This window comes from Staurois parvus, unplaced genomic scaffold (assembly GCF_062004578.1).
Source record: "Staurois parvus isolate SC_StPar_1 unplaced genomic scaffold, SC_StPar_1.0 ptg000832l, whole genome shotgun sequence".
NCBI classification, from domain to species: domain Eukaryota; kingdom Metazoa; phylum Chordata; class Amphibia; order Anura; family Ranidae; genus Staurois; species Staurois parvus.
The window spans coordinates 3,908,129-3,921,791 of NW_028318628.1; the positions used below are offsets into that span (position 1 = coordinate 3,908,129).

Sequence of the window (13,663 nt, forward strand, 5' to 3'; positions counted from 1 at the left end):
TTGTGCTGACATACCCCCCCCCCCTCTTCCCCCTACACAGCCCTTCACTGGGAAGACTGTATGCTGCTGTTTCTCCTCCCCCAGCTCTCTAAGCTCCTAATGCAGCGGAGAATAGAGGGAATGTGATCACTTATATAAAAAGGAACAAAAAGGTATTTATAATTTTTTTATATGTATACACAAATGTTTTACCTTTTATTTCTATTTTAAACTTTATGGGTTGTTTTACAAAGTGAGGGTTTACAAATACTTTAAAGCAACAAAACATGTAAAAGTGTACAATGACAGAACCAAAATGAAGTCAGAATTGGTGCGGCTGGGTGAATGCCTGTCGTGTCTATCCACCATTTTTTTGTGTTATAAATAGACCCCAAATTGTGTCATCAAAGCCTATAATTTTTAGCAAAATTATTTGATCCACATAGAAAATCTAGTCATAGGAAAGAAGATTTAACGATATGATCAGTACAGTGCATCAAAAAATATTTGAAACCTTCAAATTGAATACTGTCTGTGATACTTTTTTTATCGGAACATACAATTTTCAGGACAAGCTTTCGGGGTCCCCTTCTTCAAGGTCCAAGCAGTACCACTTCACAAAGTTTTAGCAGAATGTTAAAAAAGATTGCTAGTTTCCTGCAAGACACAACTACTTTTCTGAACAAGATTAGCGATATACAGCAATTACCACTAAATACACTTCTAGTCACTATGGATGTAGAATCCCTCATAGCGATGGGTTGGCTGCATGTCACAGATTCTTATCATTCTCGCCAAACCTGAAATACACTGCTGAGGACGTTAGTTCACTAACACTATATTGCCAAACGTATTGGGACGCCTGCCTTTACACTCACATGAACTTTAATGGCATCCCAGTCTTATGCCGGCCATACACAGGTCGAAAATCGGCCGATGAAAAGAAAAAAAAAAAATCAGCCGATTTTCACACCATTAGTAGGTTAATTGGTCGGCCGTTTTTCGGGGTTTTTGCACATTTTTTTTATCGGGCATGTTGGAAAATTCGCGGCTGATTTTGTCAATCGGCCGATTTTCCCGGCAATTATGAGCAAATTGGCCGATCGTTTTACCGATAAAAAATTTGCGCAGGAGCCGTGACCTGCAAGAAGAAAAAGAATATTTTATATGAAAAAGTCTTGCGGTTGCAACAAATGTATCCATTTGTATCCAAACAAAAACATCTGTATTCAAATAAAAACATTGTAATCCAAATAATGTATTACAATGTTGTTATTTGGATACAGACTTTTTCATATAAAATATAATAGCGGACTGGAATTCTTCTTATGTATTGCTGTCACATTGTATGGTGTGCTCCCCTGTCTCTGCAAGGGACAGAAGTTATGGGGTTAATGCTGGCCGTAGACAGGACAAAAATTGGCCGATTTTTTTAACGCTGGCCGATCGAACAACCAATTTTTTTTTTTTTTTAAGTACATAAGTCCGTAGGGTTCAATATTGAGTTGGCCCACCCTTTACAGCTTTAACAGCGTCAACTCTTCTGGGAAGGCTGTCCACAAGGTTTAGGAGTGTGTCTATGGGAATGTTTGACCATTCTTCCAGAAGCGCATTTGTGAGGTCAGGCACTGGTGTCAGAGAAGGCCTGGGTCACAGTCTCCACTCTAATTCATCCCAAAGGTGTTCTATCGGGTTGAGGTCAGGACTCTGTGCAGGCCAGTCAAGTTCCTCCACCCCAAACTCACTCATCTATGTCTTTATGGATCGTGCTTTGTGCACTGGTGCGCAGTCATGTTGGAAAAGGAAGGGGCCATCCCCAAACTGTTCCCACAAAGTTGGGAGCATGAAATTGTCCAAAATATCTTGGTATGCTGATACATTAAGTGTTCCCTTCACTGGAACTAAGGGGTCAAACCCAACCCCTGAAAAACAACCGTACACCATAATACCACCTCCACCAAACTTTACACTTGGCACAATGCAGTCAGGCAAGTAGAGTTCTCCTGGTGACACATCTATCGGATTGCCAGACAGAGAAACGTGATTCATCACTCCAGAGAACACGTCTCCACTGCTCTACAGTCCAGTGGCGGCGTGCTTTACACCACTGCATCCAACGATTTGCATTGCACTTGGTGATGTAAGGCTTGGATGCAGCTGCTCGGCCATGGAAACCCATTCCATGAAGCTCTCTGTGTACTGTTGTTGTGAATCTAAAGGCCACACAAAGTTTGGAGGTCTTTAGCTATTGACTCTGCAGACAGATGGCGACTTCTGTACACTGAGAGCTTCTGCACGCACTTTGTGGCTGAGTTGCCGTTGTTCCCAGTTGCTTCCACTTTGATGTAATACCGCTAACAGTTGACTGTGGAATATTTAGTAGCAAGGAAATTTCACGGATGGACTTATTGCACAGGTGGCAACCTATCACGGTATAACAATTATTTAAAAATTCCTCTTGCGCTTAATGGAGTTCCTATATAAATAAGCTGCTGACACCCAATACTGAAACCTTATACAACAACCAGAAGAATTAGATCACATGGTGCAGCGCTAAAACTATTCAACAGCATACGTCACATGTGCTCATAAAATAAACATGCAACAGAGTGAATGGTATATACTGTAGTCCTGTACCAACTTAAACATGCCTGATAGTCAGTACTATTTTCTTTAACCACTAGCCTACAGGGCACTTATACCCCCTTCCTGCCCAGGCCAATTTCCAGCTTTCAGCGCTATCGCACTTTGAATGACAATTGTGCGGTCATACAACATTGTACCCATATGACATTTTTATCATTCTTTTGTGACAGATAGAGCTTTCTTTTGGTGGTATTTAATCACCTCTGGGTTTTTATTTTTTCTTAAATCAAAAACCACTGAAAATTTTGGAAAAAAACAAAACGTTTTTTCTTAGTTTTTGTTATAAAATTTTGTAAATAAGTGATTTTTCTCCTTCACTGATATATGCTAATGAGGCTGCAGTGGTGGGCACTGATAGGCTGCACTGATGGAAACTAATGAGGAGGCACTGGTAGGTGGCACTGTTGGGCATTGACAGGCATCACTGATGGGCACTGAAAGGCAGCACTGATACATGGCACTGACTTGCACGGCACTGATAGGTGGCACTGAAAAGCAGCTCAGATGGGCACTGATATGTGGCATTGATGTGCACTGGTAGGCACTGAAGAGCACTGACCGGTGGCACTGCTGTGGCTACACTGATCATCAGGGCACACTGATCATCAGTACCCTGATGATCAGTATACATGTCCCCTCCGGGGAAAGCCTTGACAGCTTGACAGCTCAAGAGGAGAGAAATGCCGATAACCGGCATTTCCCCATTTACATGTGATCAGCTGTGATTGGACACAGCTGATCACATGACCGAACCGAAATCTTCGGCTCTTTCCGTGATCGGTGATCTGCTGTGTCCGAGGGACACAGCGCACCGCTGATCGCCGCGCGCTTCCTGAGCTGCGCATGCACGGTGAGAATGGGAGGACGTCATATGACATCCTCCCAGAATAAGAGAACCACCTTGCGCCCGTCATTGGACTATATGGCGGGCGGGAGGTGGTTAAATCTCATTAACATTCGAACGACTTGATTGGTGAACCTTGACAGTGATCAAAGTGATCAACAATCCTTTTATGATAATTCATATATAAACAATCGTGCTCGACTTGAATGAAAAAACATGCATGTGGCAATAATGCATGTGCAATCAAGTGATGGTGTCAGCACACTCCTCCTGTGGCTAGATTGCCCCCTCACCTTACGTCTGCGACCCAATGGGCCCTCACGCCTTTAAGATCACTATAGGATCTTTCTTCCAGGATGGACACCTCAGCCACGCTCTTATGGATGCTCCAATGGACCCCTCAATAATGGGTAGGTATTCAGGACCCTCTGAGTACTGCTTACAACTGGGAAGGTCACTCATTATAACCATGATGAGTAAAAAAGAAAAACTTCCATGGTGCAGTATTTCTTGTAAAAATCGATATTTAATATAGATAGGTAATGCTCACTCACAAAAGATGATATTCCACTTCAATAGGATGAAAACCTCATGTCTGGATGCACTGTGGCCATGGAGGTGAATGGAATGCCTGAATCCAATGATTTGGAGGGCTGGCCCAATACTTTTGCCAATATAGTGTATGTATTGTAATGCAGGCCCTGCCTAAATTGATAGACATGGAATGAGGTCTGTCTATATTACATAGTTCTGGTATATCTACAGTAGATTGTACTGTGTGTGGTTGGCTTTAGGTTTCTACAACTGCCTATGGACGATAGGGCACCTCCCTTATTGGGGTGGACAGAACAAAGACATGTTGTAAAGTAGGACAGGCCCCATCCATTGCAGGACACCACCTCTAGAAGCACCTACATCTACCATATACTCACCTCCTCCAAAAAAAATCCCGCCAGTCCTCCACAATCAGGAGACTTCAGACTGACCAATCACAGAGCAGGAAGCCGGCTATCACTTGAGCTCCATGCCTCCCTCGCCTCAAATGTCTTCACTTCCGGGTTCATTGTTGTAGAGTGTGTCGCATATGGTGGCTCCATAGTAATGAGTAGCATCATATACAGCCCTCTTATGGACATATCTTTGATATTAGTCTGCGCATTAGGGATATTGAGAGAAATGTGTGTTCTTTCTGTAAGACTATCACCGATAGAGAGCCTCCAGTCCATGCTGCGGACCTCTGTGCGCTAGGGCGCTTCAGTCTGTGCAGAGGGAGTGCGATTGGCTGAAGCGGGGAGTACTAGGAGTATTCCTCGTTTGATTGGCTGGGCGAGCTGGCAGTCAGCCCTGCTGGCGTGTGTCCACATGAGGTGACGGGGAGAAGCTCGGGCTGAGCCGGGCTCCCTCTGTACAGCAGTCCCCAGAACAGCCGCTGGCCGTAGTCACCTTGGCAGCTATGGCTGAGTGTCGGGGGTTGTAGCCGGCAGTATGCAATGTGTAGGAGGCGCCGATACCCGGACAGGGGATGAGGAGGAGAGCGGGGAGCCGCCTGTCAGTGTGGATGGAGAACATGCGGTCCAGCCAGTGACTGAGTTCCCGGGGGAAGCTGCCGCCTCCATGGCTACGTCCTGTCCTTCACCGGACCCTCTGTCATCAGGGAAGCCCGCAGTGGAGCACCTGTCCCCGGGAGGGCGAAGACTGGAGCTGACCAATGAGCTTCGTCTGAGAGCTTTCACCCTGTGCCGGGACTACCTGGGGGGGGCCTGGAGGAGCATCCAACCCCAACACATCCGGGTCTCTGTGGTCAGGTAATGACTGTCCCTTACTATGGGGTCCCCAACACATCCGGGTCTATGGTCAGTTAATGGCTTCCCCCGGCTATCAGGCCCCCAATGCTTCGGGGGGTCAGTTATTGGTTTCCCCCCGACTAAGGGGCCCCAATGCATCCAGGTCTCTGGTCAGGTAATGGCTTCCCCCGACTATCGGGCCCCCAATGCATCCCGGTCTCTGTGGTCAGGTAATTGCTGCCCCTAACTATGGGGTCCCCAACACATCCTGGTGTCTGTGGTCAGGTAATGGCTGCTCACGTCTGTGAGGTCCCCAACACATCCGGGTCTCTGTGGTCAGGTAATGGCTGCTCCCGACTATGAGGTCCCCAACACATCCGGGTCTCTGGTCAGGTAATGGCTGCTCCCGACTATGAGGTCCCCAACACATTCGGGTCTCTGTGGTCAGGTAATGGCTTTCCCCTAGTATGGGGTCCCAACACATCCGGGTCTCTGTGGTCAGGTAATGGCTATTTCCTACTATGGGGTCCCCAACACATCCAGATCTCTGTGGTCAGGTAATGGCTGCTCCCGACTATGAGGTCCCCAACACATGCAGATCTCTGTGGTCAGATAATGGCTTTCCCCTAGTATGGGGTCCCAACACATCCTGGTCTCTGTGGTCAGGTAATGGCTATCTCCTACTATGGGGCCCCACCACATCTGGGTCTCTGTGGTCAGGTAATGGCTGCCCCTGACTATGGGGCCCCCCAACACATCTGGGTCTCTGGTCAGGTAGTGGCTGTCCCCTACTATTGGGCCCCACCACATCCAGGTTTCTGTGGTCAAGTAATGGCTGCCCCTGACTATGGGGCTTCCAACACATCTGGGTCTCTGGTCAGGTAGTGGCTGTCCCTATCGGGCCCCAACATATCTGGGTTTCTGTGGTCTAGTAATGGCTTCCCCCAACATGGGGCCCCACCCCTCCTCTATTTGTAGTGGAGATGGGGTTAATGTAAATATCTGCCAGCAATCCATGGATTGATCTTCACATACTGGCCATCAGTTTTATTCCTAGTGCTTGCAGCGGAAGAGCGCATCATTTCGGGGCCACACAGACTTTTCATCAGAAGTAATACAGCAGAATGTAACATCCACCTATCCAATGTGAGGAGTACTTTAAATTTCTTTGCACTGCTGTATGTTTTTCATGCCTGATGAAGGGCCCCTGCGCGGCCCCCGAAACGTTGTGCTGGTCCACTGTGATCACTATGTACAAAACTGATGGGAGTTGAAGACCCATGGCGTGCTGGCAGATATTGACATTGATCTGTGTCCAGTCTCCAGCTGGATGTTGCTGCAGCACTCGCTATCCTTGAAGTGGGACTAAACTTTCTTAACCTCTTCAGCCAAGGAAGCTGCCATCTTAGCCACTGTTTGATCTGCAACTGCCATTGTGCTGCACATGTGATCAGTTATGACACCAGACATTTGATGGTTTGACAGTTTGGTTCAGGACACAGCAAATGTGACAGCATTCTTGGCTTACCAGGAATGTAACTTTTTTTTAAATAGTTAAATCAATTCCTGGCATGCTGGGAATGCTGTCACAAATGTTTCACTTTAAATCGGAACTTTACCCATAAATTGATAAATAATGTTCTCCAACAAGGAACATACATTCCTTGTAGCAAGCCTGTGGCGCTGCTCGAAGCTGGACAGAAAGTATAATAACCCCGCCGGCAGAGAGAGAGGGGAGCAGCATCCTGAGACATGCTAAATGTGAGGAGGAGTGGACGAAACTACCGATCCCCGGGAGTCACATAGAAAGCGATGTAAGCTCTAGCTGGCCTCAGCCGGCACTCTGGCCACACCCTTTGGTGCGTTTCACCTCACCCATTGGGTACTTGGTTACAGAGGCTGGGGCGAAACGCTACAAATTCGGCAGGGTCTAAAAATAGAGAGCAACTGAGCGTATGTAGAGCAGGGTGAGGCAATATATTACTGGATATTAAACAGTATACGCACTTATTTTTAATGTTTTACATAGCTATACATGCAAAAGGGGCCAGCCTGAAGTGATCTAGCAGGTCTTAACTAGTTCCCCTCCGCCCTATTGCAGAAGTACTGCTATAGGGTGGCACAGCTGTGCAAAATCGCATATATGTACGTGATTTGCATTTACGTGCCGCTATTGGCTGCTGAGGATGTCAGTCACTGGGTCCCGGCCGAGACTCTGTGTGTGATTGTTGGCAGGGCTGAGAGGGGAGAGATCTGTATGTAAACACAGATCTCTCAGGTCAGCATGGACATGCTGCTTTGCATCCCTCTACAAAGCAGCATGTCTCCCAAGTAAAACAGCACACAATGTAAAACACACAGCACAAGGTTAACCCTTTGATCGCCTCAGATGTTAACCCCTTCCTGCCCAGTGCCATTAGTACAGGGTCAGTGCTTTTTTATTAGCACTGATCACTGTATTAGTGTCACTGGGGTTGTCAGTGGCCGTTCCCAGCCAGTGTCAGAATGCAGTACCAGTCCCACTATAAGTCACTAATCGCCACCATTACTAGTATAAAAAAAAAACTAAAATTCCAGTATATATACCGCCATTTGTAGACTCTATCACTTTCACGTAAACCAATTGATATACACTTACTGAGATTTTTTTTTTTTTTTTTTTTTTAGCAAAGACTTGTAGCAAAATACATTTTGGCCTAAATTTATGAAGAAATTAGATTTCAATTTTTTTTATTGGATATGTTTTATAGCAAAAAGTAAAAAATACTGTTTTTTTTTTTTTTTTTTTAAATTGCCAGACTTTTTCTGTTTTATAGTGTAAAAAATAAACCTGCAGAGGTAATCAAATAGCACCGAAATAAAGCTCTATTTGTGGGGGAGAAAATGACATAAATTTAATTTATATACGGCATTGCATGACTGCGCAGTTGTCAGTTAAAGTAACGCAGCGCCATATCACAAAAAATGGCCTGGTCAGGAAGAGGGGTAAATCCTCTGGAGGGCAAGTGGTTAATTTTCTGACTAAAGTTCCACTTTAAGGCTTGGTTCACATCTGTGGGGTGGTGCTGCTGTGGGACCCGCACAAAAGTACCTGCAGCCGCACCACCCGCACAGAGAAATGCGGGACCCGCGGGGGCGTGCCATTACTTCTAATGGCACTCCGCCAGCATTGGAAATTGCTACCATACTGGGAACCGAGGTTCTTGTGCGGGCTGTGTTTCCCGAAGAAGTGCAGCGACTTCTTCCTTGTGTGTCCTGGGACACGGGAGTCCATTCAAATTGATGGGCTCTCATGCCTGCGCATAACACAGCCCTCACGGCCGCTCATATGTGAACCTGGCCTGAAGGAGAGCTAAACCCATTAACTGAACGGTTTCAGAAAACGATTACACCTCCAGCATGCCAGCAATGGCAACTGTCACATTTGCTTGTGTTCTCACCCAAACTGTCAAACCATCTAATGTCTGGTGTCATAACAGATCACATGGCAGTTGCAGATCAAACAAAGGCTGAGATGGCAGCTTCCTTGGCTGAAAACAATAGGGTTTAGTTCCGCTTTAAAATGGTTGTAAACCTCAGACATGAAATATAAGCAAAGCATATCCCTCTCTATAGTGCATGCATGTCTCAATCCAGAGCAGTAAGTGTCATTTCTGTCTGATGCTGCTTTGCTATTAGCATAAATCACTTCTGACAAGTTTTCCTGACACCAAGAGAACAAAGGTGACAGAGGCGAGATCTCCAGCAGACAGCCTGTGATTGACAGCCTCCGCTCTGTCAATGTGTGCTGTGTGGAGGGGGATTTGTCACTTCTCTCCAATCAGCACTTGGCGCTCTCCTCACTGAGCTCTGCAGAGTGTAACTTCAGCTCTCTGTCCCCTGTTATCTGAAAGCTCAGACAAACTGTGTAAATTCTGCACTTTGAGGGGCTGTAGAGGGGAGATGGATGCAGATAAACAGGTACAACTTATGCAGAAGAATTTGTTTAATCTCTGTGTATCACTTGAAGACAGCCACTTCACTGGGTACAACCAATTTAAGCTTATCTACTAAACCAGGAACATGTGCAGGGGAAATGACACTGGCTGTGATAACTGCTCTCCCCTAGTCCTCCACATCATTAAAGTGTCTTGTCACCCCAAAAGCAGAACTTCACCCTCCTCAACCCTTCCCCTTTTCTAACAATCATATATTTTATTTATCACCTTTTTCAGGGAGCTTTCCCTTGGTGAGAATGGTGACATATTCCTGGCCCACAGCCTCCTGGAATGCCACAACACCCCTCCCAGGAGGCCTCGGGGTTCCCCATGCACCATGTTCAAAACTCACTGCAGTTGCAGTCTGCATGTTAATACCACCAACAGTGCGTTTGCCTGCACTGCATTGCATGGCACAAAAGTACCATGCGATTCAGTTGCAGTATGTTTCAAAAGGAGTGAATGCATTACTTTTGGTCCAGTGCAGTGATTTGAGCCCATTCAAAATGAATGGACTCAAATCACACTGCACTGAATCTTGTGAATTGAACGGGAATGTGGAGCGCGTTCTTGTGCAATTCATAGTGTGAACTGGGGCTAAAAGCATTGTATGTTTCATGCAAAATATTAACATGCACCCACATTGATTAGATTTAAAAAAAAAATGCATTTATCACATTTCTTCATTGTTGTCTGCAGAGTATTGCACCTGAGATCAGTCTGCCATGCACTGGCTCCTGCAGATTCTTCGTCATTCCCAGGTCTGTACAGAGGTGCAGACCTTTATTATGGGACTTTAGGTGTGCTACTTTGAGATCTGCATGTCCCTTTGCCATTGTGGCAGATGGTTCTTGTAGTTTTTTTTTTCCCAGATCTTGTGAATTGAGGATGTGGGATGTGGTTTGCTTCTCATACTTGGGCAATGCAGATGTAGTAGAGCTGAGTGCTCATTAGTGTCCGCATGATGTTTTGAGCAAGCTGTTAATTTTTTTTTTTTTTATGTTTTTCCTTTTTGGAACAGGGTCACATATGAAGGTGATATCTGCCTGTATGCTTGCTTTGTTAATGTGGTATTATTAGGGCCTCATTCACATGGACGTACATGAAGCAGAGCTCTGGCCAGGTGCGTGTCTTTGCACACAGGCTGTCTGTCCCTATACAGTATTTCCATTGCTGTTATGAGTCATCTGGTGTGTTCTGTGCTCCCTGACTCTTGGCTGTATGGAGTGTCCACATGGCAGGTACAAAGATTACACATTGATCACAAGCAGCTTCCTGTGGGTCTTGCACAATGTTTGCTTCATTCAAATATTTAGTGTAAGATAATCAACCAGGAGACAACAGTTTATTAGGATTGCTAATATAGGGTAAATAACTGTAACGGAACAGTAACTTTAAAGGATAAGTTCAACTTTAAAAAAAAAATAATAAATGCAAATTTTGTTTTGCAGGTAAAAAAAAATGTGCATTTATCATTTCTTTTTTTTTGTAGGAGCCTTGAAAACATTGCACCTGCAGTCAGCAGATCGCAGGCGAAATGCATGGCCCCTGCAGACTGTCAGTGTAGCTATCTGCTCGTACACCCAGGCAGTTATACGACAGGAGGAATCAATGAACTACTAGAGCTTTACTAGAGCTGAGGACAAGGGGGCACTCTTTATGTCTGGAGGAAAAGAAATTTAATCTCCAAACACAGAAAGGTTTCTTCACAGTGAGAGCTGTGAAAATGTGGAATAGACTCCCTCAAGAGTTGGTTCTGGCCAGCTCAGTGGGTTGCTTCAAAAAAGGCCTGGATTCTTTCCTAGATACACAGAATATAACTGGATATAACATTTATAGGCAAAGTTGATCCAGGGAATATCCAATTGCCTCTCGGGGGATCAGGAAGGAATTTTTTCCCCCGCAGGAGCAAATTGGATCGTGCTTTGCTGGGTTTTTTTTTGCCTTCCTCTGGATCAGCTGTGGGTGTAGGATTATAACTTTTTTTTTTTCTTTCTTTTCTTTATGGTTGAACTGGATGGAGTTTTGTCTTTTTTCAGCCAGACTAACTATGCAGCTCTTAACAGCACACTAATAGTTCATTGAGAACTACAAGCCATCAGCCACAAAGACTGTCAGTACTTGTAGTTCATTACTTCACAAAACTCTATGAATGAATGACGCGGCTGTGTTCATATAGAGACAGCAGGTGTGGGAATAAAATGTTAAAGTGGTTCTTCAGCCACTTTAAGGTCTCAGGGAATCCCTGCTGGAAAATGTGCTATTTTACTGTGAAATGTAGATAGAAAATTCCAGAAGCTTGCGCTAGAATTCAGAATAAATTAGTAATGGCCAGAAGTAACACAAAATGTGATAATTGTAGTATCCCTTTAAATTATATGGTGGAAAAGTGTCCCCTGGTGGTCAGTGGAGACATGCCCCTTGCACTGGCAATCTGTGTAGAAGTGAATTACATTACTTACATCAAATGTCAGTGGCAATTGTCTCCTTACACTGGTAATCATTGTAGGTGGGAGATCAGCCTGTGATTAGACACTGCTCAAGAAACCCCTTGCAACCTGCAGAGAAAGCCTAATAGTAACACAGATAATACTGATGGTGATTGGCACCCTGGTTGTGTTTATTAAAATGGGTTTTTGTGCATCTAGCGTCTTGATTTTATGTGGCCAGACTGTGAATGGGCTTGGTCCAAAGCACATGAAGGGGGGGGGGGGCGGAATACACAATATTATTATTATTATACAGTATTTATAAAGCGCCAATAGTTCACTCAGCGCTGTACATTACAAAGGGGGACAGAACATGTGACAGAACAATACCAATACAATGCAAAACATGAGGGGATCGAGGGCCCTGCTCTTTCGAGCTTACAATCTAGAAGGGATGGGATAGTGGTACAGGAGGAGATAGCTGTGGGGGATGGAGTGGTAGGAAGAGTGGAGGAGGTCAGCAAGTTAGCAGGGGGTGAGGTAGGCTTCCCTGAAGAGATGGGTTTTCAGGGTGCGCCTAAAGGAGAGGAGAGTAGGTGATAATCTGATGGGTTGGGGCAGGGAGTTCCAGAGGATGGGTGACACCCTGGAGAAGTCCTGGAGGCGGGCATGGGAGGAGGAGACCAGGGAGCTAGAGAGAAGGAGGTCTTGTGAGGAGCTTAGTGTGCGTGCTGGGTGGTACTTGGATATTAGGTCAGTGATGTAGTTCGGGGCAGTATGGTGGACAGCTTTGTACGTCAGTGTTAGGATTTTAAATTTGATCCGTTGCGCAATCGGAAGCCAGTGGAGGGATTGGCAGAGGGGGGTGGTGGAAACGGAGCGTTTGGAAAGGTGAATGAGTCTGGCAGCCGTATTCAGGATCGACTGAAGCGGGGATAGCCAGCGGCGAGGCAGGCCAGTGAGGAGGGAGTTGCAGTAGTCGAGTCGTGATATGATGAGGGAGTGGATGAGCTGTTTAGTGGTTTCTGGGGTTAGGAACGTGCGGATTTTGGCGATGTTGCGGAGGTGGAGTCTGCACGAGTTTGTTAAAGATTGGACTTGGGGCTGGAAGGATAGGTTGGAGTCCAGAATGACACCAAGTACTCTGGCCTGCAGAGCGGGTTTGATATTGGCGTTGTTGGATGTGATGTAGAAGTCAATGGGGGGTGGGGTACGGGCTGGGGGGAAGACAAGGAGCTCGGTTTTGGAGAGATTCAGTTTAAGGAAGTGGAGCGACATCCATTCTGATATGTCGCTCAGTAGGTGTGTGATTTGGGCAGAGACCGAGGGGGTGAGGTGGGGGGTTGAGAGATAGATTTGTGTGTCGTCGGCATAGAGGTGGTAGTTGAAGCCGTGAGAGTGTATGAGTTGGCCAAGGGAGGAGGTGTAGATGGAGAAGAGAAGGGGCCCAAGGACAGAGCCTTGAGGGACCCCAACAGAGAGGGGGAGTGAGGGGGAGGTGGTAGCATTATAGGTAACGCTGAAAGAGCGTTGTGACAGGTAGGATGAGAGCCAGGAGAGAGCAGAATCTCTGAGGCCGAGGGAGTGTAGTATTTTGAGGAGGAGGGGGTGGTCAACTGTGTCGAAGGCCGCAGAGAGGTCAAGGAGTAGGAGCACTGAATAGTGGCCATTAGCTTTGGCGGTTAGAAGGTCGTTGGAGAGTTTGAGTAAGGCGGTTTCGGTGGAGTGTAGGGGGTGGAAGCCAGACTGTAGGGGATCGAGGAGGTTGTTGTTGTTGAGGTGAGAGCATAGGCGGGTGTAGACGAGGCGCTCGAGGAGTTTAGATGTAAGTGGGAGCAGGGAGATGGGTCTGAGGTTGTTCGGGTCATTGGGGTCCAGGGAGGGCTTTTTAAGTATGGGGGTGATGTGTGCATGCTTCAGTGGGGAGGGGAAAGTGCCAGAGGAGAGGGAGAGATTAAAGATGTGGGTGAGGGAGCGTAGGATGGAGGGGGAGGGAGGTCGTAG

At 46.2% G+C, this 13,663-nt stretch overlaps 2 protein-coding genes across 3 annotated transcripts in view; one reads left to right on the forward strand and one right to left on the reverse strand.

Annotated features, from left to right (window-relative positions):
* LOC149443781 (uncharacterized) overlaps window positions 1-4,520 on the reverse strand; it is a 30,983-nt gene extending 26,463 nt beyond the window's left edge. Inside the window, exon 1 of the mRNA XM_089655312.1 lies at window positions 4,402-4,520. The gene's annotated coding sequence lies outside the window, so the exon portion shown is untranslated. The remainder of the gene's footprint in view (window positions 1-4,401) is intronic.
* Window positions 4,521-4,798: 278 nt separating this feature from the next.
* CHKB (choline kinase beta) overlaps window positions 4,799-13,663 on the forward strand; it is a 50,826-nt gene continuing 41,961 nt past the window's right edge. For both annotated transcript variants that reach the window (XR_016306617.1, XM_089655313.1), the window contains exon 1: window positions 4,799-5,274. Coding sequence is in view for 1 of the 2 variants with exons in the window: in XM_089655313.1 (XP_089511439.1) it covers window positions 4,955-5,274 (320 nt within the window). In the remaining variant the exon portion in view is untranslated. The remainder of the gene's footprint in view (window positions 5,275-13,663) is intronic.